The 26,480-nt window shown below is 40.0% G+C and overlaps 2 protein-coding genes across 7 annotated transcripts; one reads left to right on the top strand and one right to left on the bottom strand.

Moving 5' to 3' along the window:
• The first annotated feature begins 4,103 nt into the window (after nucleotides 1-4,103).
• On the top strand, nucleotides 4,104-17,704 carry ical1 (islet cell autoantigen 1-like). Of its 5 annotated transcripts, none has more exons than XM_058403328.1 (17): nucleotides 4,104-4,246; nucleotides 4,824-4,884; nucleotides 6,296-6,333; nucleotides 6,419-6,572; nucleotides 8,826-8,898; nucleotides 9,391-9,514; nucleotides 10,396-10,594; nucleotides 11,361-11,486; nucleotides 12,463-12,561; nucleotides 12,666-12,751; nucleotides 13,103-13,152; nucleotides 13,245-13,310; nucleotides 13,617-13,832; nucleotides 14,912-15,208; nucleotides 15,488-15,589; nucleotides 15,704-15,820; nucleotides 15,999-17,704. In XM_058403328.1, exons 3-16 carry the CDS (start codon nucleotides 6,320-6,322, stop codon nucleotides 15,817-15,819), a joined length of 1,722 nt encoding a protein of 573 aa, XP_058259311.1. In that variant the 5' UTR covers nucleotides 4,104-4,246; nucleotides 4,824-4,884; nucleotides 6,296-6,319; the 3' UTR covers nucleotide 15,820; nucleotides 15,999-17,704. The 5 variants fall into 5 exon arrangements, with proteins under 5 accessions (XP_058259311.1, XP_058259310.1, XP_058259309.1 ...); XM_058403327.1 differs by having other exon boundaries at nucleotides 14,909-15,208; XM_058403326.1 differs by having other exon boundaries at nucleotides 13,617-13,841.
• Nucleotides 16,748-26,248, bottom strand: fam117ba (family with sequence similarity 117 member Ba). Of its 2 annotated transcripts, XM_058403330.1 has the most exons (8): nucleotides 26,041-26,248; nucleotides 23,717-23,848; nucleotides 23,521-23,604; nucleotides 22,540-22,650; nucleotides 22,013-22,156; nucleotides 21,662-21,893; nucleotides 21,456-21,576; nucleotides 16,748-20,250 (listed from the first exon to the last, which is right to left on the bottom strand). In XM_058403330.1, exons 2-8 carry the CDS (start codon nucleotides 23,735-23,737, stop codon nucleotides 19,962-19,964), a joined length of 1,002 nt encoding a protein of 333 aa, XP_058259313.1. In that variant the 5' UTR covers nucleotides 23,738-23,848; nucleotides 26,041-26,248; the 3' UTR covers nucleotides 16,748-19,961. The 2 variants fall into 2 exon arrangements, with proteins under 2 accessions (XP_058259313.1, XP_058259314.1); XM_058403331.1 differs by lacking the exon at nucleotides 26,041-26,248 and having other exon boundaries at nucleotides 23,717-25,994.
• Nucleotides 26,249-26,480: the final 232 nt, after the last annotated feature.

Here is a 26,480-nt window from a genome sequence, read left to right as displayed (position 1 = left end):
TGTGTGTGTGTGTGAGTGAAACAAACTTCCACATATTCTCATGCTTAAGAGCAGGACTATTGTCTTTTTATTTTAAATAAATAAACAAACAAACAAAAGTCCTGGTAAAACTGAAAAAAAAAATAATGGAATGGAATTCTAAATCTTCCTTATAGTCAAATCTAAAAACATATGTTATTAAAAAAAAAAAAACTTAAGAAATGGGTGACAAAGGTAGTATTATAAAAAAACGAGGTTGCCAGATACTCGGTTTCCCACCCAAATCCATAAAACTAAGGCTTTTTCTAGGACACCTGAATCCCAGGAGGGGATACTTGCTTTTAATAGGTAAGAACGTGCTATAAAAGCCAGTAATGTGCAGTTGAGGATGATTTACATCATGTAAAATATGGAAATGTGGTTAAAATATTGCGTTAACGTTAGATATTTAAGCGACACACTGAAGTGAAGCAAGGATTGTGTTGCCACTTCACAGCTCTCTGGTTCCTGGTTCGATCATGAGCTCAGGTTCTTGTCCATCCATCCATTTTCTATACCCGCTTTATTCCTAATTATGGTCACGGAGATCTGCTGGAGCCTATCCCAGCACACACTGGGTGAAAGGCAGGGGTACACCCTGGACAGGTCACCAGTCCATCACAGGGCCACATATATAGACAGACAACCACTCATTCCTATGGGCAATATCAACCTAATGTACATTTTTGGGCTGTGGAAGGAAACCGGAGAACTCCATACAGAAAGGCTACCTGCCTGTTCAAACCCAGAATTCGGACCCAGGACTTGTGTGTGTGTGTGTGTGTGTGTCCCACCTCGGGATAGACTCCAGACCAGGATTAAGAGCTTACTGAAGATGCACAAACGACTGAATTAAAGAATCTTACATTAGTTATCTCCTTATCTTCCTCATCATCACCTCTCTTTTTTACAGTTGAGAAGTTGTTCATGAAGGAAACGTCATTCAGTACCTCTGAGTCATTCGGTGTGTTCAGAGTGATACCGAAAAAAACCTCGCCCTGTTTGCCGTGCACCTCCTCAAACAGTTCACGTCTGGTTTTCTCTCTGTTTTGGAGAAAAAGATTCTGCCAGCTCACGCAAACCTACAGCTTACAGCCTCGAAGGTCAGCTGGGGTTTAATATTCCTCTGAGAAACTGAACTGACTAGAAAACTCAGCAAACCTCTCTATAAAACTTACACAGCGAGCTAATTTAAACAAGCTAATCTACAGAAAGCAACTGGCTAGCCAACAAACGAAACAAAACCTAACTAGCTAGCTACGTTAAAAACTAGTACCAACTTTCTGTAGCTAGCAAATGACATAAAATTTAGCTAACCAGCCATTTTTACAGCTTTATTTAAAAAACATGAACTAGCTCTCTAAGGCTAGAACAGTACACTATTGAGCTAGCTAGCTAATTGAACAAAACCTATCTATCGAAGTTACTTCTTAAAGCTGACATACAGTTTGTCTTTATATTTACTGGTGTATGTTAAGGGCTTATATTTAACTCTGACACGTGAGACACGTGAGACGTCTCATCCTAATAAGAATGAAGGTGTGAGGAGTAAAAGCTAAGATTTATTTATTTATTTTATTTTAAGTTTTGCTTGAAATTATGTCATTTTAATGAAATGTGAGGAAAGTAAAAAAAATAAAATAAAATTTAATAAATAAATTTAATTAAATTAATAAAATAAAATAAATAAAACATATTGCTTAAGTCCAGTAACAAAGTGCAATTAACATTTTTTTTTGTTGAAATATATTTAATGCACTCGACACTCAGTCGTACAAAGAAAGAGTTTCTTTGAAACGCGTACCTGAGCATTTGAGGTGAAGGAGCTCTACACACACCTGAAAACCAGGTTAATAATTAGTTAATGAAGTGAAACAGGTGTTTGAGGAGCAGAGTGCTTTAAAAAAGTCAACAACAGAGGAGCATTCAAGTATATATATATAGAGAGAGAGACTCTCACGATCACAGGCCATCAGCCACGCAACCTTTAAAGCCACAGCAGATCGAGGATGTAGGTGTGTGTGTTTTTTGGGGTGCTGCAGAAACGTGACGCCGCCCTTGTCGAAGCCGCAGTCTACACCAGACACTTTCAAATCCTGAGAAAATCTCAGCCGGCTGTGTGTCTGAACATGTCTGTGATGCTGCTCACGCCTCGATTTAGCAGCTGCTTTGTCACGTTTTTTGTTGTTGTTGAAATTAAAACGTTGAATCTACAGACAGTCGGGTCGCTGGGGCGAGGGTTTGAAGGTTATCTGGAGAAACTGGTGTGCACGGTCTCGGGGTCGCAGGCTGGCACTCGAGACTTCGACTCGAAGGCATGGTTTCTGTGGTTTTACGTCTTATCGAGCGTATATGATTTTCCATAGCCTTGCTCGCACTCTGCTGATTTCCTGCTTTCTGAAGCCGCCTTCTAATTTACAGCCTTTTTCTTTTTCTTCTTCTTCTTCTTCTACTACCAATTGTGTAACCTGCCTTTTTTTTCACCCGAGGCCGAATGCTTTAAAGAGTGACACATAAACTGAGTAATCAGAACAAATTCTTTGCAAGTTCGGTATCGCAAAATCCTGCAGAGACAAAAAATATTTCTTTTTATTTGGATGGATATTGAATGCTGATCACACCCCTAAAACTTTTTTTTTTCTAAACAAATAACATTTAAACTTGTAATTACGTTAATAAACAGCATTTTTGCACGTGCCTGAACACTAAAATACACTTGATCTTCGTATATAATTATTAAATCATTCATTCTTGTAATTGTTTGCATTACTGGTTAAATCTATTTAATGCCTGAAGCTCCATTTTTCCTCTTTCCGTTACAGGAAGTCTGTGATGTTGACTCATGAGGTCATTTTGAACATTTTTAAGCAAATGATTTAGTTAAAAAGAAATCGAGTCGATCTTTAGATTGTACTTAATGTCCTCGTGTCATTAGCATGAATGCCACATAATAGAAAAATAGGCTCACAGTATCATTTCTGTCTAGCGTATTACTGTATCTACAGTCAGCTCTAAATGCAAATGACGACAAATTAAACTTGAATTAAGCTGAAATGAATTAAATAGTTGATAAGTGAGCTAACTGCACCTTCTGATGCTGCTAATATAACCTACAGGCTGTACATGTAAGCGGAGAGGTGTAGCGTGTTGTGGAGCACATGGTTGCACTGCCCCCTGGCGGATAGAAGGAGAAGTGTTTTTTCACGTCAACCAGAAAATATATATTTTCCAAGTCATTTAATTTTATACATTTTTATAAACCATAGGCTGTAAAAAAGGGAAAAGTTGTATTTAGTTAGTTTTTTTATTATTTGTTTTTAAAACATTTTTAAGATTTAGTCTACAAGATTTTTTTAAACATTTTTTCAAGATTTATTTATTTATTTTATATGTTTGGTTAAAGATTTGAGGGAAAAAAAAGTTTGTGAAGTACTCTATTTAAATCGTCAGGATAAAAATATCCTGCATTGTCTAAGCCAAAAAAAATGGTTCTTGGTTCTTTACATCAGTCAACTAGGAACCTTTTATAGTCCCTTTTATTTTTTAAAGAATTTTTTACATTTTAGGCAGAAATTACAAGACCCAGTTTGTGAAGAGCACCATGTGATACTTTGATGCTTTTATTTGTAACATTCATGTCTTACATGCTGCTTGAAAATTCATCCAGGAACAAAAAATGTTGTTTTTTTTTCAATAGCACTGGGTCTAAAGGAACCTTTTAATGACTAATTATTATGTCTTGGTCCAAAATTCTAGCACCAGGAAGGAAAAAACACGTCTTTGAATCGTAAATCATAATCAGTATAATCATGATGTTACTTTATTGACATCCGACCTAAAATAAAAATAATAATACTTGCAATGGAAAAGAACTTTTTCCCACTTGTATATTCGTGATGTTCAGGTCATCCTGGTCTTTAGATCTAGAGACACATGTATCTGGCTGGACCTCGGTGGTAATTTATGATCAACACGAGCGAAATAAACCGTAAGAAAACGACGCCTTTAATTCAATTTTTCCTAATGATTATTTTCCTGCGCATGCGCAGTTTGCGGTTCTCGGGAGTGACGCGCGTGAACGCTACCGCCCCCCCCCACCCCGTATCCTGCTGGTCGTTAAGCCAACGTCAGCGGCTGTGAGGGGAAACGACACGGGCTTATCACGTCGCGCTGAATGGCTCCTTTTTCATGAAAAACGACGTGAGGAGGAGGAAAAAAAACAAACCGAGTAAGAAATTCACGTCTGTGTTTCATTTTCGTTCGTTTGGCGACGACTTGAGACGCTGTGCTCAGTGACGTTAAACGGCTCCTTGCAGGAACTGCAAGTCTTAAACCATTTTCCTCTCAGTATCTAACTATCCTGACGGAATTGTTCTCTTTTTAGAAACGTACTCGCGAACAATTAACGAAACGAAACAAAACAAACCAAAACACAATTTAGTGCTGTGTTGTAAAACCTCCAGAAACCATTTTAGGAGCAAGGGTGGGATGGGAAAGGGGATGAGATGTGATGACCGGATCGCCTTAGGGTGTGATTCCAAATCGTATCCGTTCTCCCTACATAGGCGCCCTGTGTAGCGTCGTAGATAACGGTGACTGCGCACTACGTAGTGCACTTACATTTAGAACGGGAAGCGGTTTGGGATGCGGCGGTAGTTTTAACGTTTTGCCGTTGTTTTAATGTATTTATTTGTGAACGCGTGAACATTACAGCTCACAGTTTGTAAACAGGATGTTTATTTCCTAAGTAGAGCACTAAAAGTCGAACATTTTGTTTAGCATTTGTCTAATTTCTCTTTTAACAGTCCGAGTGAGACAGGTGTCCTGGTGGTGAAGAGGCCATTTCTTTATGCGAGGCCTTCTGAGGTAAATAACCGTGACACACTCACAAAACTCACTTATATCTCGTTATAATCACGGTTTATCTGTAAAAGTGTGTAAATTGTGTAGATAAAAGTGTAAAGTTTCATCCAAGTCAACAGCTGTTACTGTCTTTGCAAGTCGTATTCACATTCCCATCCTATCTTGCTTATTAAATAGCCAATTGAAGCTCAGTAAACAAGGTTAATTGATATATGAGGTGTTATTTAAAGTCAGGGAAGTAGTGTAGAGACTGCTGATCACCTCAGGGTTCGAGGATTCTTTTAAAAACATAGAAAACATCCAATGTAAGGTCATGTGTTTCTGCTGTTTTTCAGTGTCAGTCCAGTATGTAAGGGATAAATCACTCAGTGTTGTGCTGGTTTTAGAAAATAATCAACACCACGGCGGTGGGAGGAAGTCAGAAGCGCGATGGATTTGCTGTTACTGATCGTTTTTCCATAACCCAATGTCCCCGAGTGTTTTATTCCCTTTTAAAATCCCTCTTGAATAACACTCTTGAATACATTAATATAAAGCAGCTGTGCATCTGTGTTCAAGCTCGGGGATACTACTGAACACATGCACATTTTCCCAAAAGTTTTGGGCCTTTACATGGACATGAATGTAATATGGAGTTGTCCCGCCCCTTTCAGCTATAACAGCTTCAACTCTTCTGGGAAGGCTTTCCACAAGGTTTAGGAGTGTGTTTATGGGAATTTTTGACCGTTCCACTAGAAGTGTATTTGTGAGGTCAGGCACTGATGTTGGACGAGAAGGTCTGGCTCACAGTCTCCGCTCTAAATCATCCCAAAGGTGTTCTATGGGGTTGAGGTCAGGACTCTGTGAAGTTCCTCCACACCAAACTCACTCATCCATGTCTTTATGGACCTTGCTTTGCACACTAGTCAGCAGTCATGTTGGAACGGGAAGGGGTCATCCCCAAACTGTTCCCACAAAGCATGAAATTGTCCAAAATGTCTTGGTATGAAGCTGAAGCATTAAGAAATCCTTTATCAGGAACTAAGGGGCCGAGACCAACCCCTGAAAAACAACACCGGAGTTCAGTGGTTTGGAGGGGTGTCCCAAAACTTTTGGCAATATAGTGTATGGCGTATGATTTGAAGATTAGGCCACGGGGTATGAATTGTTTTTCAGTACAGATGAGTTTAAATATTAGAAAATGTAAAACAGAGTTTTACATTTTTTACATTCTCTTGCTAAATATCAGCAAGAGAATGCTGGAAAGAAATAAAATGGTCCTGATGATAATAATAAAGCATTAATATTCTCTTGCAATTTGATTCATTAAAGAAGAGTTTTCTGCATCTTTAGCACCAACAAGGAGTAAGTAGTTCCTGTATTATTCGTTATGAAGCGCCCTTAGGTAATTAATGGTAACATTCTCTGTTTGCAGGACTGAGCAGACCATTTGGACACTATGGATAGCTACGGGTGTGTAACGCATGCTTTCTGTCTGTTTAATGGGGGGAAAAATGATTTACTTGTTGGCTTGATGATCTCTTAAATTCACTCTCAGGTTCTCCAGTCCAGTTCTGGGTGAGGACCGCTCCGTCATGGCTCGCATGCAGAAGAAATTCTGGAAGACGAAGCAGGTGTTGATCAAGGCCACGGGGAAGAAGGAGGATGAGCACGTGGTGGCGTCGGACGCAGATCTGGACGCAAAGTTGGAGGTACGGGCTGAGAACGAGCCGGCGTGGGCTGGGGAATTGCTGAGGGGGGAAAAAATCTTAAACTTAAACATTCTTTTTTTTCCCCACTGTATGTACACGCAGTAATGCAAATATTTAATAAGATTCAATACAAAGTTATGAAGGCACTGGTGCTAAAACAGACCACAAACAGACTAAAAACATTCCCAGTGTCCTAGAGCAGCCTAGCATATTAGGACATCATTTATCACAATACTGATATCATATCGGTCATTTTAATGAAGTAGATCAGGTTTCCAGGCAACCAAAACCTTTCCGTTTGCCGGGTGAGCTAGCTGATGAGTTTATTACTGGTGGTGCCGCATGAGGCTGTGTGTTCTGGATGTATGTGAGAAGCAGAAGAGATAGACAGAACAGAGACAGAGATAAAGGAAAACAGACAGGAGAATAAACAGCTTTATCTCTCTGCATCTCCTCTGCTCTACACTTAGTTTTTCTGTCTGGGTGTAGGCGTAGCCGTCAGAGTTGGTCACAACCATCAGATAGACGTCCATTTGTTCCAGAAGAGCAGTCACAGAAGGATCGACGCCGAAATCTGTAGCCAGCTAATGAACAGAGAGAAAAACATAAAAAAGGCATACGAAGGCTGGCCCGTGTGAGCTGATCCAACAGACGAGCTACTGTTGCTCAAACTGCTGAATGCTGGTTCTGATAGAAAGGGGTCAGAATACACAGTGTAGGACGGGTCAGAGCCGTTTTGGCGACTAACACAATATTAGGCAGGTGGTCGTAATGTTATGCCTGATAGAACAGCAACTGTACACCTATAAATAGTTGATAAAATAATGACACAGTTTGAGGCTCAGAGTGGGGGGCGGGTCCAGTTTGCATAATCGTACATATTCATGTATCCTGGCATTTTTAATGAGGATACAGATGTTGTGTGCTTCTTCGGCCTTGTCCCAGAGTTCTGGATTCTGATTGGACAGAAAGTGTTATCTGTCTAGTATCGTTTCTATAGCAACAGCTCATTCATAGGAATATGATCTGGTTAAGTGTTTTGCTTTGTGTGATGTATAAGAGGAAAAGAACTCTCCAGGACGTGCCAAACACCTTCTCTGTTTAGAGAGGGTTCTGTGTGTGTGTGTCTGTGTGTGTGTCTGTGTGTCTGTGTCTGTCTGTGTGTGTCTGTGTCTGTCTGTGTGTGTCTGTGTCTGTGTGTGTGTCTGTGTCTGTGTGTGTGTGTGTGTCTGTCTGTGTGTGTGTCTGTCTGTGTGTGTGTCTGTCTGTGTGTGTGTCTGTCTGTGTGTGTGTCTGTCTGTGTGTGTGTGTGTATCTGTGTGTGTGTATCTGTGTGTGTGTATCTGTGTGTGTGTATCTGTGTGTGTGTATCTGTGTGTGTGTATCTGTGTGTGTGTATCTGTGTGTGTGTATCTGTGTGTGTGTATCTGTGTGTGTGTGTCTGTGTGTGTGTGTCTGTGTAAGCCTGACGGGAGTTAATGAGTAACGTGGACACACCAGGGCGAGTTGCCATTGGCGTGACCTTGTGCATGATGGATCTGAAGTATGTTGTAGCTTCTAGTTCTACTTTATGAACGTGTGTTTGTGTGAGTGTGAGTCAGAGTAGGTGCACAGTTTGTGCTTCCATGGAACATATTGTCTATTTTAGAGCCTCGCCAACATTCATGACTCATTTATAGCAGTTCCGTTACCCTCAGAGTCGGATTTCATTTTGACGTGGGGCACCGCGCACACGCACACACACATGCACACATGCACACACAAAACTCTTACGTTTGCAAGGTGTACTCAAATTGACTTGATACCATGACAACAGTACACGTATAATCCTCACAGGTGGTGAAATAAGAGACTGTGTGTGTGTATGTGTTTTAGATCAGTTGACACAACTTTTATGCAATGCATTCAAAAATAAAATAAAAAAATCACGTTTCATTATTATAACAAATTCTGTATTTTCCAGTTCCTCACACACACACAGCCGTAGATTTTAATTATTTTTTTTTTTAAAGTGTTTTGTCAGCGTGGAGTGTGTTTGTACAGCAGTGTGTGTGATCACCACCTCTGTTTGCTGTAATGCCGATTAGGAAAAACACACGGTTGGAGCAAGTGTGTGTTTTGGACACATGGAGGAAGTTCTGAGTATTTGACAGAAAATGAATCCTAATAAAACAGGCACTGTGGTGTCTGGTGTGTGTGTGTGTGTGAGAGAGAGAGAGAGACTTAATGCCCTCTTGTTTGTTTTTTCCACAGTTTTTTCGTTCGGTACAGATCACATGTACAGAGTTGCTGAAAGTGATAGAAAAATACCAGCAAAGGATCACACGTGAGTGGAAAACACACACACACACACGCACAATGTTAATGCACACACTCTTTAATCTACACACAAGCACCTCTTTAAACTACACACACACACACCTTTTTAAACTACACACGCATCTTCAAACTACACACACATTTCTTTAAACCACACACACACACACACACACACACACCTATTTAAACCACACACCTGCACTTTAAAAAAGTTAAGGAAATGTGTGTTTTATTTGTGTGTGAAGTTTAAAGTACACACACACACCTTTACCACCTTCTTACACACTTTCTAACCATTTTAAACTACACCCATTTTTTTTAAAAACTACACTGACACACACTTGTATAAACCTCACACATGTGTGTATGCTCACTACACAGGGTATAACATGAAAGCCATGTCGAACCTGAACACAGTTCAAGTTTCGGTCACATCAGTGACGTCGGAGTTATCGTACGTTTTATTCCACGTGTCACGCGTCTGCCGTTTGTCCCGCAGGCCTGTCTCAGGAGGAGAACGAGCTAGGGCTGTTCCTGCGCTTCCAGGCGGAGCATGACAGAACTAAAGCAGGAAGCATGATGGATGCCACGAGCAAGGCCCTGTGTACCTCTGCCAAACAGAGGTGTGTACACGCACACATGCACACACACCCACACTATGTAACAGCTGTATGAACGACATTAAATGTTAAGTCGCTTGCTAAATAATTTTAGTCTAATGAATTGTAGAAGCTAGCTGATATATGTAGAGGTAAATTAAAGCGATATTAGTAGCACTATAAACTTTTCTTCTTAAAGGAGAAGTTCACTTCCAGAACAAAACTCTACAAATCATTTCCTCACCCCCTGGTCATCCAAGATGTTCACGTCTTTATTACTAATCTTATTTACTAATTCATGTCTATTCTTTCTTCAGTCATAAAGAAATGATGTTTTTGGAGAAAAACATTTCAGGATGTTTCTCCATATAGTGGACTTCAATGGTGCCCCGAGTCTGACCTTCCAAAATGCAGTTTAAATGCAGCTTCATAGAGCTCTAAACCTCCATCCCAGCCCAGGAAGAAGGCTCATTTCTAACCAAACCATCGGTCATCATCTTAGAAAAATAAAAAATTGTATACTTTTTAATCACAAAAGCTTGTCTACATGAACATCTTGGACGACCAGGATGGTGAGGAAATTATCTGTAGAGTTTTGTTCTGGAAGTGAACTTCTCCTTTAAGATTTTCTTGTTTGTCCAAAGAAACGTCCTCCACCTTTAACTCTATAACCTTCAGCCTTAATACGATTGCATTATAAATCCTAGCACACTGAGAGAACAAGAACATACTCGTTTCCTCGGACGTTTCACAACAGCGTATGTAACTATAAACGGATAAAAGTTGTAATATATTCCACACACATCACCCAGTCGTTGATTATTTTTCTCTAACAGCATTACACTCTGAGTGTATTCTGTATTAAGTCTGAAGTTTGCCTCCATCTCACACCCCACTGGGTGCAGGTTGGCTCTTTGTGCCCCGTTGCATCGGATGGAGCAGGAGATGGAGACGTTTCGGAGAAGGGCCATCGCAGACACGCTGCTGACCGTGAGCCGCATGGAGAAGGCGAGGACAGAGTACCGTGGCGCTCTGCTCTGGATGAAGGACGTCTCCCAGGAGCTCGACCCTGACACCTACAAACAGCTGGAGAAGTTCCGCAAGGTCAACACTCTCTAACACTGACACTTGAAGATGTTTGGGGTAGCAATATGCCTTATGTCCACAGGGAGCCAGTCCATTAAAGCTCACTCGTCGAAGAATGATAAATGAATATAAGTTTATAGGTGTTTAAGTATTTAAATAGTATAAGAAGAGACAGAGATTTGGAATGTAAGTCAGACGGAGTGTGTGAGAGTGAGACAGTATAAAGAGAAAGCAAAAACCAGGTGGTGTCGAATGTCTCTGAGGTCCTGGTAATAGGTCAGGGTGGTGGGTTGAGAGGGAGGGCTTCCCTAGCTGGTCTCTGATTTCCTCACTGGCTGGTAGGCGTACAAAGGACAGAGTAACCGAAACCTACATTTCACATTGTACACACGTACACACACACACACACACACACACACACACACTCAGTCTCAGTGGGTCAGACACTTTGGCGCTTTATCTAGGTTGAAGAAGACGTATCTGTCTTGATGCTAGAACTCTTTTATATGCTGATGCTAAATTTATTTTTTTCCACCCAAAATGTATTTCTTTAATTTTTATTGAATAATCAGTCATGTGATGTGACATGGTAATTTTACAAAAATGGTCAAATTAGGAACAGGCCTAAAACCATATACCCTTTGGTACACAAGAGACATATACAAGGATGCTGTGTTTAAGTATTTACTCCCCTTTATGAACTTAAACATACACCTAAATTTCAAGCTGTCCTTCTATACAATCTAACACGTGTGTGTGTGTGTGTGTGTGTGTGTGTGTGTAGGTGCAGGCACAGGTGAGGGGAACCAAGGTGCACTTTGATAAACTGAAGAACGATGTGTGTCAGAAAGTGGACATGTTGGGGGCCAGTCGTTGCAACATGTTATCTCATTCCCTCTGCACTTACCAGGTATCTACACTTCACTGATTCACCAATTCACTCATAGTTTCACTGATTCAATTAAATAATAATCCACTTTTCATTCAGGGATTCACCAGTTCAGTCATTTATTTACACATTTATATTATAATCCACTTATTTGTTCACTGATTAACTGATTAATTTTTCACTGATTCTTTAATTTATTCATTCACTAAGTCATTCATTCACTGGTTCATTGATTAATTTAAATAATAATCCACTGTTCATTCACTCATTCACCAATTCAGTCATTTATTGACACATTTATAAGATAATTCACTCATTGATTCACTGATTTTCTGATTCATTCATTCACCAATTTACTTATTCATTCATTTACTAATTCACTGATTCATTCATTAACTGATTCATGGATTCATTTATTTACTGATTCATTCATTAACTAATTCTCTGATTCATTCATTCAGTATTTCACCAAATCATTGTGTTTCACTTATTAATTTAATAATAATATACTGTTTGTTCATTCATTCACCAATTCATTTCACCAAGTCATTTATTGACACATTTGATAATCCAGCCATTCATTCACTGATTCTCTGATTCATTTATTTACTGAAACTCTGATTCATTCATTTACTAATTCAGTGATTTGTTTATTTACTAATTCACCAATTCAATAATTTATTCATTCACTAAGTCATTCATTCACTGGTTCACTGATTCATTTAAATAATAATCCACTGTTCATTCACTCATTCAGCGATTCAGTCATTTATTGACACATTTATAAGATAATCCACTCATTCATTTAGTGATTCAATCATGAGACATGCATGTCCTGATTCCTTTCCTCTTTCAGTCTACACAGCCATCCATGTTTTTCACTTTTTGTTCCGTTGTATCTGTTTCTATAAATGAATGTTATTTATAGCTTGTTCCCACAGTATGTGGGTGCGTTTGTGCCGAGCGTGATCGGCTGTTTTCTCTCTCTCTCTGTTAGACCTCACTCCTGCTGTTCTGGGAGAAGACAGCAAGCATCATGTCCGGCATCCATGAAGCCTTTAGGGGATACGTGCCGTATAACTTCACCACCCTGAAGGTCTTTTTTTTTTAGGCCAAATCTGTGATAATGAGATGCTGTATTAAGCACAGTGTGTATCCATGATATCTATGAATTTTATATAACATTAATGCATGTTGCAGGAGTTAAGGGACCCACTGGAGCACCTTTCTGAAGGTCTGTCACTGGAGGACAGCACGGAAAAAGAAAAGCAAAAGAATGCAGACAAGTGAGCAAAATAAATACACACTCGGGACTCGTCCTTCCTCAGATGTTACCCTTGGGGCACTGTAGAAGCGCAGGCACAACAAAATAAGACGATAATTTAATAGTATAAGAAGTCAGTATGTGTACTCGCTGCAGGCGGAAAAGAATTAGGTTAAAAGGACACACTGACACCATTTGAACTGTGCTTTGCTGTGTGTTACAGATAAAGTAGATCTGCCAACGACTTGCTCATAATGGTGTCAGAGAACCATGAATCTGCTCGTGAAATCATCAAAACATTCAACTAGCCACCCATATGTCCCTTATATATGAGATTAAACAATCTCTTCATGTATGTTTTTGTTTTAAACAGTCTTGTGTCGCTGGAGGAGGAGAAGACGGGAAAATCCGACCTTGAAGCTGGTGTGTATCGCTCAGAATTCCCTATCAGTCTCTGCTCTGTGAAAAACCTGAGAAAAGAGTAACTCAGTGGACAAAATGTTCTTCTGCTGCAGGTTCTCTCACTGCTGTTGATCAGGACAGAAATTCAGACAGCTCTTTACCAGCCAGTTTAGACTCGGGTAAGATTAATGATTTTGTAATGTTTAACACAGCTTGTATAAGTGAAAATAAAACAAATAGCAACAAATTGTTCACCTTCAGTAGTTCATATGAAGAAAAAAAAGAAAAAAAATGTATGCATTATGGTCGCTGTAGTGTTTTTAAATGAATTAGATTTGTTTTTCAGCAATGTGTTTGCGTAATTAAATGGGAATACACACACACACACACACACACACTGGAAATACAGCAGGAGGTTGTGAAAATTTTATTTATTTATTTTTAATTTAATGGATGTTATTTGCCCCCCCTTATTTGTCCTACAGCTTTGTTTGAGCCCTCAGGCCCCATCAGCACAATTACCACAGATGATGACCTCTTACTCTTGACCCTTGACCCCAACCCCAGCCTGAGCCATGACATGACCCCAACTCTACCTTTACCACAGCTTCAGAGCCAACCGGAGGCTGCAATGCCCCTGGCTGTCCATTTGGATGTGTCTCAGGGGCAAAGCATGGAGTCCTTTGTCACGATACCACTGAGTGAGAAGGGTATAAACTCCGAGCCAGCTTGCTCTTCTGCCCTCAGACCTGTCCTTACCTTTACCCCTAAACCTGTCTCTTTGCACTGAAAAGCAGAGTCCAGCTCTCCTTAAAGTACCCCGCTTTCAGAAATGGTCAGTTCTCTTTATATGAGTAGTGTTTGCTCTAAATTCATGTTTTTTCCATCACTGACTCAAATTACGAGGTCACTAAATAATCTCCAAGGCTCTAAACCAATCATATGCCATATGCAAATTATTTGTGCTGTTGATTCTGATTGGTCAGTTGACCATAGTGAAGCGACAGAGCGCAGATTTATATGAACATGCTTATTTTATTTCGTACATTATCTGATGAAAGAACTTGTAATTGCTGAAATGATGGACAAGTGTGTGGAAATTTCCAGAAGCAAATATATCTCATTTGCATAAAATTGTGGCATTTTTAATGAGATGTTGAGAATTTCCTTGGTCAATTTATTATTCAGATTTTATTTCATTTTTGTGGTTTAAAGTTACACTTTAGAGAACTTGGGGGTACTTTAAAGAGCTGTTTAAAGAGCTGTCACTCATTCTGTCACTTTTCCACTGGGATTGAAGAGCTTAGGGTTCTTCACTCTGGCTCTTGGGCACATGTCCGAACTTCCCGTGTCTTTAAAATAAAATGTTGGGAGACACATTTCCGAAAACATTTTCCAAAACATCCTCATTTTTGGAGAAGTTTACAACATGTTCTTTTTCCACTTCTTTTTCTTTGCTTCATTCCTGCTGCGAGTTTCTCCTCTGTGTTTTATTAAATGAATCAGTGAGTGTGAATGAATCAGTGAATGAATAAATCAGTGAATCGGTGAATGAATGAATCAGAGAATCAGTGAATGAATAAGTGGATTATCATATAAGAACAACTCTAATTTAGATGTGTTGAGCCACAACGATAAAATGGCAGATTCTCTGATTATCAGAGCATGGCTATGGCACCGTGTCCAGCAGCTACAAAGCAAAATTAGTCTGACGTACAGAAAACAAACAAAACACTCTGTCGGAGTTTTAAAACAGGCTTTATTTCTCTCACCCCAGCAGGCAAGGATTTGCTCTCGGGCCTCGTGACGCATTCTGGCCTGGAGGAAGAAGAAGGAGAGCGAGGTGATCTGTCTTTCCTGCAGGATCTGCTGAGCCCCGGAGCGTCCAGCGGAGCGGATGACTTCAGTAAGGCGTGGCAGGACGCTTTTGGCTGCTTCGAAGCCCCTGCGAGTGCCCCCTGTTCCACACACACCGCTGCAGCGGGCAGCACCAACGCAACTCGCTCTCCCTCACAGCCCCCGAGTCCCACCGGATTCCTGCCTTCACAGCTCCTCGACCACGGGCTCAGCACCACCGGTTAGAGTCTCTCTCACACACACACACACACACACAGAGCCACCTAGTGGTACAATAATGAACAAATTGTTCCACATCTGATTGCATCATGATTCTAATTTTTCATTTTATTTGTAGTGAAATATTTCTTTAAAAGCATATAAAATATAATTGATTTCAGCTAATATTTTTTTAAAAATGATCTGTGCATATACTAACTATATAGAAAAAAAATAGCAAAGTAAGTTAGCTTTAAGTATTATTTTTATTAAACATTTTTTCACTTCTTGTTGAAATCAGGATGGATGACTCCTCCAATGTTTCAAACCCCTCCCCTTCAAGCCCCGCCCACTGGCGGTCAGGTCCCAGCTGCACAGAACAGCTCCAGGACACTGGATAACGGTAAGCATGCTTTTAGATCTGGAAATAAATGGTATTTAAGGTGTAAGGTTTAAATATTTATAAATTAAATGATTAATATAAAATATTTGTTTAAATTATTATTATTATTTGCAGCTCCTAAAGGTGGAGCTCGGGACATGTCTGCATGGTTTAACCTTTTCGCTGACCTGGACCCGCTTTCCAACCCCGATGCTATCGGACGAAGTGATGAAGAGCTGCTTAATGCCTGAGGTGTGTGTGTGTGTGTGAGAACTTATCTAAACAAGAGCTATCTTGTTTTGCAGTTTTTTGTTGTTTTTTTTTCCTTTTTCTTTTTTTAATGTAACTACAGATAGATAAAAAATAGTGTTTTATTCCTTAAGTATTTTCTGTATAAAAGCTTAACAGTAATAATGTGTGTGTTTCTCAGGATTGGTCTCCCCAGTCACTCTGTACAGAAGAAAAAAACACAGCTGGATATTCTTTGTGCTGAGTTTCACCAAGCCAAGGACACGGATCCTGGAAAACACGGATCAGCCGTTTGTCTGTATATCTGTGTGTGTGTGTGTACACATGATCACATGCTAATCTGCTTTACATTTCTATAGCAAGTTTCTTTTTTTTTAAAGAAAGAAAGAAGACTGCACTGTATATTGTGTGTAAATTTTGTGATGATGGCTCTTCGTCAAGATGAAGATGATGAAGAGCCACTGAGGGATATGAAGGTGTTGGAGACTGTGTTCTACACTGGATAGCAAGTTTCACGTGTCCGTAAACAATCACACACTGGAAAGCGCACGAGAAACGGATCAGGAACTTGTGTTTGTAAAATCAGCGGCAGGATTGTTGACACTATGCTCGCTACGCTGTCACACTGGAGGAAGCTTTGATTTATTTGAGCTAGAATCAGGGATTTTTCATTCTTTTATAAAGGTGATAAAAACATATTCTGGCAAAGGAAAAATCCCTGGTTACGGCTTTAAATAAAATATATTTAAAAAAAAAAGAATTATAAGTATACTCTATGTGGAACAGAATCTGCTTTAAAAATGAATTTTTTGTACTTATTAACCCTTTAAAGACCCTGCACTCTAAGAACCTGCTTTAAGGCGAGTATGTGAAGTTCAAAGGGTTAACTGGATGTAAGTGTGTGTGTGTGTGTGTGTGTTTTGTATTATATATATATATATATATATATAAATCTGTTCTTTATTACCACCAACAATCTCTAGCAACCTATACAGGGGAGTGCAAAAGTTTGTCTCCCCCTTATCACTAAACTATGATGGTAAAGATATTACACTTCATGTATTTATACTGTAGTTTATTCATCTGTGAAATATCACATGTATTTAGCATGTAATAATGCTGTATATTAATGTTAAGTTAAAAAAAAGAAAAGAAAAGAGAGTTAAAAATCATTTGACTAAATATTAGAAAATAAATAAAAAAGGGGGGGCACAAACTTTTGCACCATCAGCCCGAGGGCGCAGGCTTCTCACAAAGCACCTAAATCCACTCTGTTCTGTTATACCTGGCTATACATTATTGTGACATCTGAATTTTTTTATTTTATTTTATTATTTTTTGGGGGGGTGATTGTCTAACAGTTGTAAAAGTATTGGCACCCACCACATGTAGGTTGTGTATTTTTGTTTTATTTTTTTGGGTGATTTATTTAACAGTTGTCAAAGTATTGGCACCCATCACCTAGTGGTTTTTTTGTTTGTTTGTTTTGTTTTAAATCAGATGTATGCAAACTTTACATTCCACCTTTTTTGCTTGAATGCACATCAATACTTCTTTATTCTGATATTTAAAAGAAAAAAAAAATCTCTACATTGCCTTGCACTTTTGTGTTTAAAAAATCTTTTGATTTAAATATATAGTTTTTTTGTTTGTTTTTTTGGGACATAAATACATAAAGAATGTACACGGCACCATTCACGGCTGCGTTTGACTTGATTTTATTTTATGCAATCGTCAAATTTTTTATTTTTATTTTTTTTTATTTTTTGGGATTGATGTAACAATTTACAACGTTATGGACAGATGAGATGATCTTTACAGTGACTGTGACCGACGGCCGACCGGACGATAAAATAAACTCCTTATATATATATATATATTTGATCAGATTGTTTCAGATTTTTTTTCTCTTTCTTTCTTTTTTTTAAAACAATTTTTTTGTTTCAGGAAGTCTTTTTCCTGATGGAAGGCGTAGCTTTTGCTCCCCGAGGAGGATTTTCCTCTCTCTCTCTCTCTCTCTCTCTCTCTCACACACACACACACACACACACACACACACACACACACACACACACACACAGAGAAACAGTACTAGATGCATCATTTGGCTCGTTTGTGTGGTAAGTGGTCACAGCCACTTAATTAATTCATTATTCTAGTTGAAAATTGTTAATTGTTTTGTTTTGTTTTTTTCTTAAGGCAGTAAACAAGATTTTCCCCTCTGGTATCTGACTCTTGGTAAAGGAAGAAAAGTGAGCTTCACAGTATGATACGTTGATTCATTTACAGTATTAAAGATGCTACGGTTGTTTCCTCTCAGGAACGCCTCCGGAGATGGTCCTTCGCTCGGAGTTTTCCGGCGTGTCTCACGATGAGAACTCTGCCTCATTCCTGTCGCTTCACTTCCTCCAGAGTCGCTAGTGCAGGTTCCGTCCACATGTTTCCATCTCCACGTATCGTGCTAAGATTTTCTTCTTCGATCTCTATTTCTAAGTCCATTGTTTTAAATATATACACAATTCAAATGAAAAGAAATCCTCACTATTTGGTTGTGTTCCTATGTGTGTATATATATATATATATCAATCTCAAACGCTCTCTTTCATTGCACGTTATTTATCCGTCTAATTGAATTCTACAGATGTTGAAATTATGTTTTTAAACACAAACATGGAGCGTTCATGTCCTAAAAGTGTGATGTCGCATTCTAAAATTTCACCAAACGTGAATGGATGGAAACATTCTTCTTCCTCTCCTCTTCTGCCGTGTTTCTCGAATCGTCTCAACACTGATAAAACATCTCTCTCTCTCTCTCTATCTATCTATCTCTATCTCTCTATTTTTATCGCGGTCTAAAACAATAACAGTATAATAAACACATAGCACCAGGATCCTCCTGTTTCGCCTACACTTCATATCAAGCGTCCGATCGTGTAAAGGGAGAAGGTTCATGGCGCTATAGGCCGGAGTAAATCAGGAAGCAGGGGTCTCATTTATCCAGCGTGCGTGGGGGAGGGGGGAGGGGGTTGTTGTTGTTTATTCGAGTGTTTTATTCCTCTTATTCTGCAGCAGTTATTCTGTAGCAGCTGTAAACAGTCATAACTCCCTTTTTTTTAGCAATCTTATAGTTTATAGTTAAGAGCATGAGAAAAGTGTTTAGAGTCAGAGATTTACCTCCGACTTTTCCGTGTTTGTTCAAAAGAACGTCTCCTTTTAGAAAGTACCTTATTAAAGGTTACAGAATCCGACAGCGCAGAGGTCTGACGTTCGAGATCGCAAACCTGGCGAATGAACTTTTTCAAATATATTTCGTTTCATTCTTTTCACGTAAAAGATTAAAACAAAAGTACCAACTAGTTGTGTTAAATTATATTTTCATGCTATCTGGAGCATGTTTGTTGACCATAAAGTGCTATAATACAGCCGGTAGGAAGTTGTTTACCATATTTGGTCAATTGGGGGCGTGTCTTTCTGTGAAATATGGCTGTGGACATGTGGAGCATTTTAGAGTATATTGAAATATTTTCCTCATTCATTGTGTGTGTGTGTGTGTGTGGGTGTGGAAATACTAGTTATAATTAATGTAGTAATAAATGAGACCCCTGGGGAGGTAACGGGGTTTAGGATTATCGCTGCTACAGGTGGTGAGTTTCAGGCACAGGATTAGGATCTTTTTTTTTTTTTTTTTGTTAGTCCCTTCCTGTTATTAGCTACATTTTTTTTGTCTCTTTGCATGTTAACTACTCATAACACACACGCACATAGTGTACATACACACGGCACACTGGAGTCCCACGTTCTTCTAACAGTCCAAAAAAAGTGTAAAGGAGGGATATGTACAGGGAAACTTGGCTCTTGAAAGGCTTTGATGGTCGACTGTGAGAAAACACTGAACGTGAAAAGAAAAGAAACCACTTTACATACGTCCATGTCAAGACCTCGCAGCCTCCTCCTAACCCCTGGCTGACAGGAAAGGAAAGACACGGTAGCGCCACGTTAATGATCTCGCATTCAAGTTTCAGCTAGGGATTTGGATCAGTCGAGCCCTGATGCGGTCACAGCTTTGAGATTCGGGGATCACATGAGGAGACGAGTCTGTTTAGAAAATGATGCAGGTGATGAATTTCCTCGACCGGTGGAGATTCTAACCCTCGGGTTCCTCCAGATGGCGTGGGAGGCAGGGGGACTGGCGTCCTCGTGTCAGGACGGGGCCGAGGGAAGGGGACAGGCTGCGCACTCCGACCCCGCTCAGAGGGACGAGGGAGGGAGACAGGCTGCGGTACGACACGCCGCCACGGAAGCTGAGCTCCTGGGTGGGCAGCAGGGGCTTCAGGATGCTGACGAGGCAAAACGCAGAGCCGCTTTTGGGAATGAAGTTCACCTTGTTCCGGTCCGGACACAGGTACGGAGGGATCTCTTGCAGAGGCCTGGGCCTGAACAAACACAGAGAACTCTGAGATTCGGCAGCAGATTCACAACATTGTCATGCAGCTGATCTGGCTCATGTCTATATCTAATGTTCATTAGCAGTTAGCTCCGATACTGTAATTGCAGTGCAGAGGGTCGTAAAGTTACAAACCGCTGCTCTAAGAAACGAGGCATTCATCTGCTATGTCAAATATTACTCCTTTTACCATCACCAGTAGCATTACAGCTGCTATCATCACTGCTATTACTACTACTGCTGCTATTACTACCTCTATTACTGCTAGTATTACTACACCTACTGCTAATACTCCTATTATTATTACTGTTGCTACTATTACTCCTTTTTCTGCAAGCAGAATTATGACAGTCTTACTACTACTAGTACTACATTTACTTTTATTAATACTACTGCTACAGCTAGTATCTCTAGTACTGCTTGAATAAGTCTTACTACCGCTGTTATTCCTGTTCTGACAAGTAGTAGAATTCCTGTTTCTGTTATTAGTCGTGTTATTACTTTTATTACTATTGCTCATTTAAATATTTCTGCTGCTATTATCACTTCTATTACTATTACTGCTGCTATTACTATCTGTAAACCCCTATTACTACTAGTGTTACTACTCCTATTATTACTACTACTGTTAACACTCCTATTACTATAGTATTACTATTCCTATTCCTACTATTACTGCTGTTACTACCCCTAAACTCCTACTACTAATAGTATTATTACTACCATTAACATGCCTATTACTATAGTATTACTACTCTTACTATTACTGCTGCTATTACTGCCTCTATACTCCTAATACTACTAGTATTATTGCACCTATTAATATGAATACTGTTAATACTCCTATTACTATAGTATTGCTATTACTATTTCTACTACTACTGTATCTGTTACCATTAGTTACCTCTATACTCCTATTACTACTAGTATTACTATTCCTATTCCTACTACTACTGCTGCTACTATTATTCCAGCTGTTACTCTAATAACTCTGATTATTATGACTCCTATCACTTTACAGTACTTCTACTACTACTAATACTACTAACTATGTCCTACTACTAACTTATACTATTGCTATTACAGGTTCTTAATAATATTCTTACTGTGCCTCAGAGTCAAATGCATTTAGTATTTTTGTTTTAGCGTTATAATTTTTTTCCAGTGAGGATGCAGTGTGATGGTGTTACTCACTGGTTCTCCTCGAAGACCTTGACCCTTTCACAGCCCTCAGGAGGCTCCCGCTTGAACATGTAGCTGTTGTTGGGTTTGGGAGAGGAGGCGTACTTGGGCAGGGGTGAGTACGGCCCCAGATCTACAGACACAAAGGAGAGCCTGGTTTTACACTGGCAACAACACCTACTGTGACCGTGTCATCGTTTGTGTGTGTGTGTTCGCACCTCTTTCCCTGCTCTCATTGAGTGTGTCGTCGTTGGTTAGGGGACTGTTTCCCATTGCGTCGTTCAGGATGCTGAGGTAAGACGGGGACACCGAGTCTGCCCGGCTGCTGCTGTTGCTACGGTTACCACCCAGGCTTCTTCCCGAAGGCGTCTGGGTGTCGATGCTGCGTGTGCTGCTGCTGCGCTGGGGAAGGGGCGGGGGCGCACGGTGTCCATCAGGAACGTCCTGCGGCTAACACACACACACACACACACTGATCACTCTCGCTCTTATTCATTTACATCACTGTTGCAAGAATGTGCAGCGTCTCTGAGAGTCTGCCTGAAAGTAAGGCACTGTTTGTGACTCACAATGATGACCTCATCACGCTCAGGCGTGTCCCGTATGATGATGCGCTCGATCTCCTGGTTGAGGCCCTCGATGCTGTTGCGGAAGCGTGGAGGCGTGGACTTGGAGATGGGGATGGGGATCAGGATGGTTTTAGGCATCTGGGACTGTATGAAGGGAGAAAGACAGATGAACTGATTCACTGCAAGATTAAAGACATGATTGTTGATTAATTTTCTGTAAATGCAGTCAGCCAGCAGGTTAATATTCTCCTAGAATCGAATGGTTTCTATGGTACTGTTGACTGCGTAGGGCTGGAAAGCTCATCAGACAGACCGATAATGACTTTTGATGTGGTGACACATTTGAAACGAGGCTGCTGTCCTCAGAGACGTCTCTCTAAAGGTTTCAGAGGAGACGTGTAACTAGGACGAAAGCTCCGGAAAGTGGGACGTCAGAAAACTCTAAAGACACTTCAGCCAGACAGATTATAAAAGTCAGGTCATGACTGGGGTCACACACACACACACACACACACATACTCATTTACCTGTGATTGGATAATAGCATGGTTGCCGTTGAAGGGCGATTTGCGCTCCTTATCGCGTCGATGGCGGCTGCTGCGTTTGCTGCGCTGCAACTGCTGCCGCAGTTTTGCAATCTGGGAACGGCAAGAAAATGTAATGAAGTGCAGAAAATAATAACCAGCAGCAGAGAACTGCTGCTTTTAAACTTTCACAAACATAATACTGTGTAAGAAAAAGGCAGGAACATGCAGGAGTTTAAACTAAATACATACACTGACCAGGCATAACATTATGACCACCTGCCTAATATTGTGTTGGTCGCTGCTAAACCAGCCTTCAGCCAGCCTTCACTCCCCATATGCCTCAATGATCCTTGACCACCCATGACCTTGTCGCTGAGTGACCACTGTTCCTCCCTAGGACCACTTTTGATAGATACTGACCACTGTAGACCAGGAACACCCCACAAGAGCTGCAGTTTTGGAGATGCTCTGATCCAGTGGTCTATCCGCCATCACAATTTGGCCTTTGGTCAAACTCGCTCAAATCCTTACACTTGTCCATTTTTCCTGCTTCTAACACATCAACTTTGATTACAAAATGTTGACTTGCCGCCTAATATATCCCACCCACTAACAGGTGACATGATGAGAAGATCATCAGTCTTATTCACTTCACCTCTCACTGGTCATAATGTTATGGCTGATCGGTGTATATATGATTTTGTACGTTTTTGCACTTTCTTTTTTGTCCTTCTGGTAAAGACTGGCATTTAATCCATCCATCACATCCATAGTTTTTACTTAACTGTTTTTATTTTTACTTAAAAATGTTATCTGTTCTATTTTTACCATCTAATATAAGTACTGCAAGTATAAGTATTACTGTGTATTTGTAAAGCAATATGACTAAAAAATAATTATGCAGGCATAATTATATATAAAAGGCTGACTGCAGAATCGTATAACAGACAATCCTGACATCTGGAAGAATTGTTTTTTCACCTCCTTTAGCTGGTCGGTGCTGCCGCAGGAGGCCGAGCGCTTGTGGGAACCCCTCCTGCGCTCATCTACCCAGGCCCTGGGGGTCTACACAGAGAGAGATGATGATGAAGACGATGCAGGAACAAAGACATCGCACACATGGCTGTATTTATGTATATTGTATGTGTGCACACTGTGGAAATGTGTCTCTGTGTACCTGGGTGGCTTTGTCCCTCATCGAGAGGGCAGGGTGGGCGGAGCTGCCAGTTCCCTGATCAGTCAGGTGAGTCCAGGTGGGGGGCGTGGCCTTTCTTTCAGCTAGACTCAGGACTGTGAAAATGGGGTGTGGCTAAAGTAAAGAGATAGAGAGTGTTATAGCACAGTGCTGATGAATTCTCAATTCTCACTGGTCAATAATACTAATAATAATGATATTAACATTAATACTGATACAGTGGTACAGTGTGTCTGGTGTTGAACTAACACAAGGAGTGTTGATTTAAGACTTTATGACTTTATGTATCCAAACAATATGTTAAACATGTCACATGAGGTTTATTTTATATAAAAATACCCAAAGCACAGAATATTTGAGTGTATATTATAACATGTGATATGGTAATTGTTGTTCTTCTGCCTTCTTGGTCCCTATTGGTAACCATCCTGGTTAAATAAACCTTACTGCACTTTTATGCATAAATATAGCCATTTTTAAAATTGTCATTTGGTCATAATTAGTTAAAAATATATCTGAACACTTAAGATTATTCTGGTTGTTTATTCTGCTCCATCTGACCTCATTCTTCATACAGCAGAATCTCCATAGAAACAGATTGTGTCAATCATCGATATGGTGAAGTTTGCTGTACGGAAGGAGTCTCCAGTGTCAGCACGTTGTATCAGTGCAGACGGAAAGCTGTAACTTTGAGATTTCAGGAGAATTTCAGGATGAAGGATAAGGTTTACACTTGTATGGTTTCTCGCTAACATGACAAGCTGCATTTGATGTCTTTAAGATTGAAAAAAAAATAACAAGATGTTGAGGCTGGAGACAGAACAGCTATTTACATTTCTGGCAGACGTCCTCATGCAGAGCCACTTATTTCATTTTATACATCTGAGCAATTGAGGGTTAAAGGGTCTTGCTCAGGAGTCCAGTAGCAGCAGCTTCTGAGCAGTAATCCAAAACCTTAACCGGGAGATCTTGTGCCAGTTTGTGATTTTTGGAGTCTTTTATCACTAGAATCACCTTTTTAATAACAGCGATAATGAAAACACCAGTCACTTGTTTACCAGAAACAAACTGAACCAGGGGAAATATGTTGAGCAAAATCTGCAAACTCACAATACAGCGGATGAGTTTTGGGTAGATAGATAGATAGATAGATAGATAGATAGATAGATAGATAGATAGATAGATATTCATCTCAATGGGACATTTACACGTTCAACAAATGATCGTCAGTAGATATTTACTAGAAATGGCACCGGTCTGATAGCCGATATCGGGATCTGACTGATAACCAGCAAATAAATAAACAAACTGGATTGGATATTTGGAGGAGGAAAATCGGATATTGGAACCTGTACCAAAGATAGCAGAGATTGGAACTGGATTTGGGAAAGAAATGTACTTTGGGACCTGGAAAAATATCTCCATTTAAAGAGACGTTTTTAATTTCTATTTTTTAAATAATTAATTTGATTATAATTGTTGGTATTATTAGTATTTGCATAAATTATCAGCTAATCCTCCAGGTTTCAGTATGTTTTCATTTCTTGCATGGTATCTCCTCATATCAGCTTGGTAAATAAAGGGTAACTGCTAATAAGTCTCAATCCTTCAGCATCACCTGTGACACTATTTTGGGCGAAATCGCGCATTTATACCTCAGCATTCCTGCCTGAACATCTGTCACACTTGAATAGGGGGGAAACAGATTACATGACCACCGATCCTGCTTTGTTGGATAAAAAGACAGCTTTTGCTTGCTTAATTCGGTGTGATAAGACATTTTCACACAACCAGGATGATATGTAAACAACCTAAAACTAGCTAAAAGGCTGAAAATTACACGTAAGATAAACACCGCACCCCTGTCAGAACCAAATGGTTCAGTCCGCTGCCGCACACGGATGCTGCGGCTCCTTATAATAAAAATTCTTATTATTATGGTCGAATTTCGGGGAGGAGGTGGGGGCTGTGATAAAAACCACAATAAACAAAATAAGGTTGTTGTTGTTGTGTTGTATGCGGTGTGTAAACAGTCTAAGGATGCGCATTTTAGTGTAGCATGAAGAGAGATATTTGCATGGGTGACATCTCTGCAGCACGAGCCGCCATATGCAGGGGAAAAAAATAAATATATAATAAATAAAACACAATAACAAGCGCGGATGAACTGCATCATGGCCAAATCATGGAATACAGATTCCAATATATATATATATATATTTAAAAAATGGAGAATAGAAATATAACACGGATAGATTAGGTTATAGCAGGATTATTAAGCATTATAAAAGGATTATATATCTTACCTTTTGCGCACGCGACGGAAATGTTCATGGCGCTTGGTGGGGAATAGAAACAAACGGCGCAGTGCTGAAAAGGAAGACCGGATGCAGCTCGGGGGAGATCGCTAAAAAATGTGGAGGGATTAAAGCGGTCGTAAGCAGCTGCTGGGAGAAAAACAGGGAGGAAGAGTAGGAGGAGGAGGAGGAGGAGGATGTGAGCCGGTTGCTATGGGCGTCGCCGCGCTGCTGATGCGCATGAAAGTGACGCAGCTGCGCTGTGCGGTGTTGTGTTGTCTTGTGTTGTGGTGCTAGATTGGACAGATTCCATCCGAGCTGTGCTATTTTTAAAGCTGTAGACTGGAAAAATGAAAATGATGACGTTATCCAAATACCTGAATCCTACAATCAATCAATCAATCAATCATATAGATCTGGTTACTTTTGATCAGTTAGAGTAACATGGC

Source organism: Hemibagrus wyckioides, linkage group LG11 (genome assembly GCF_019097595.1).
Source record: "Hemibagrus wyckioides isolate EC202008001 linkage group LG11, SWU_Hwy_1.0, whole genome shotgun sequence".
NCBI classification, from domain to species: Eukaryota; Metazoa; Chordata; class Actinopteri; order Siluriformes; family Bagridae; genus Hemibagrus; species Hemibagrus wyckioides.
The sequence above is the reverse complement of the archived record's forward strand: the minus strand, read 5'-3'. Positions and strand labels throughout refer to the sequence as shown.

Excerpts from the sequence above, each read along its gene's own strand:
- ical1 (XM_058403325.1), top strand. Across the intron at positions 8,899-9,390 it reads ATACCAGCAAAGGATCACAC|GCCTGTCTCAGGAGGAGAAC; the intron begins GTGAGTGGAAAA and ends TTTGTCCCGCAG. Across the intron at positions 12,562-12,665 it reads ATAACTTCACCACCCTGAAG|GAGTTAAGGGACCCACTGGA; the intron begins GTCTTTTTTTTT and ends TGCATGTTGCAG.
- fam117ba (XM_058403330.1), bottom strand. The coding sequence starts at position 23,737 with ATGAGGGACAAAGCCACCCAG. Across the intron at positions 22,157-22,539 it reads ATGCTATTATCCAATCACAG|TCCCAGATGCCTAAAACCAT; the intron begins GTAAATGAGTAT and ends CCCTTCATACAG. Across the intron at positions 20,251-21,455 it reads AAGGTCTTCGAGGAGAACCA|GCCCAGGCCTCTGCAAGAGA; the intron begins GTGAGTAACACC and ends GTGTTTGTTCAG.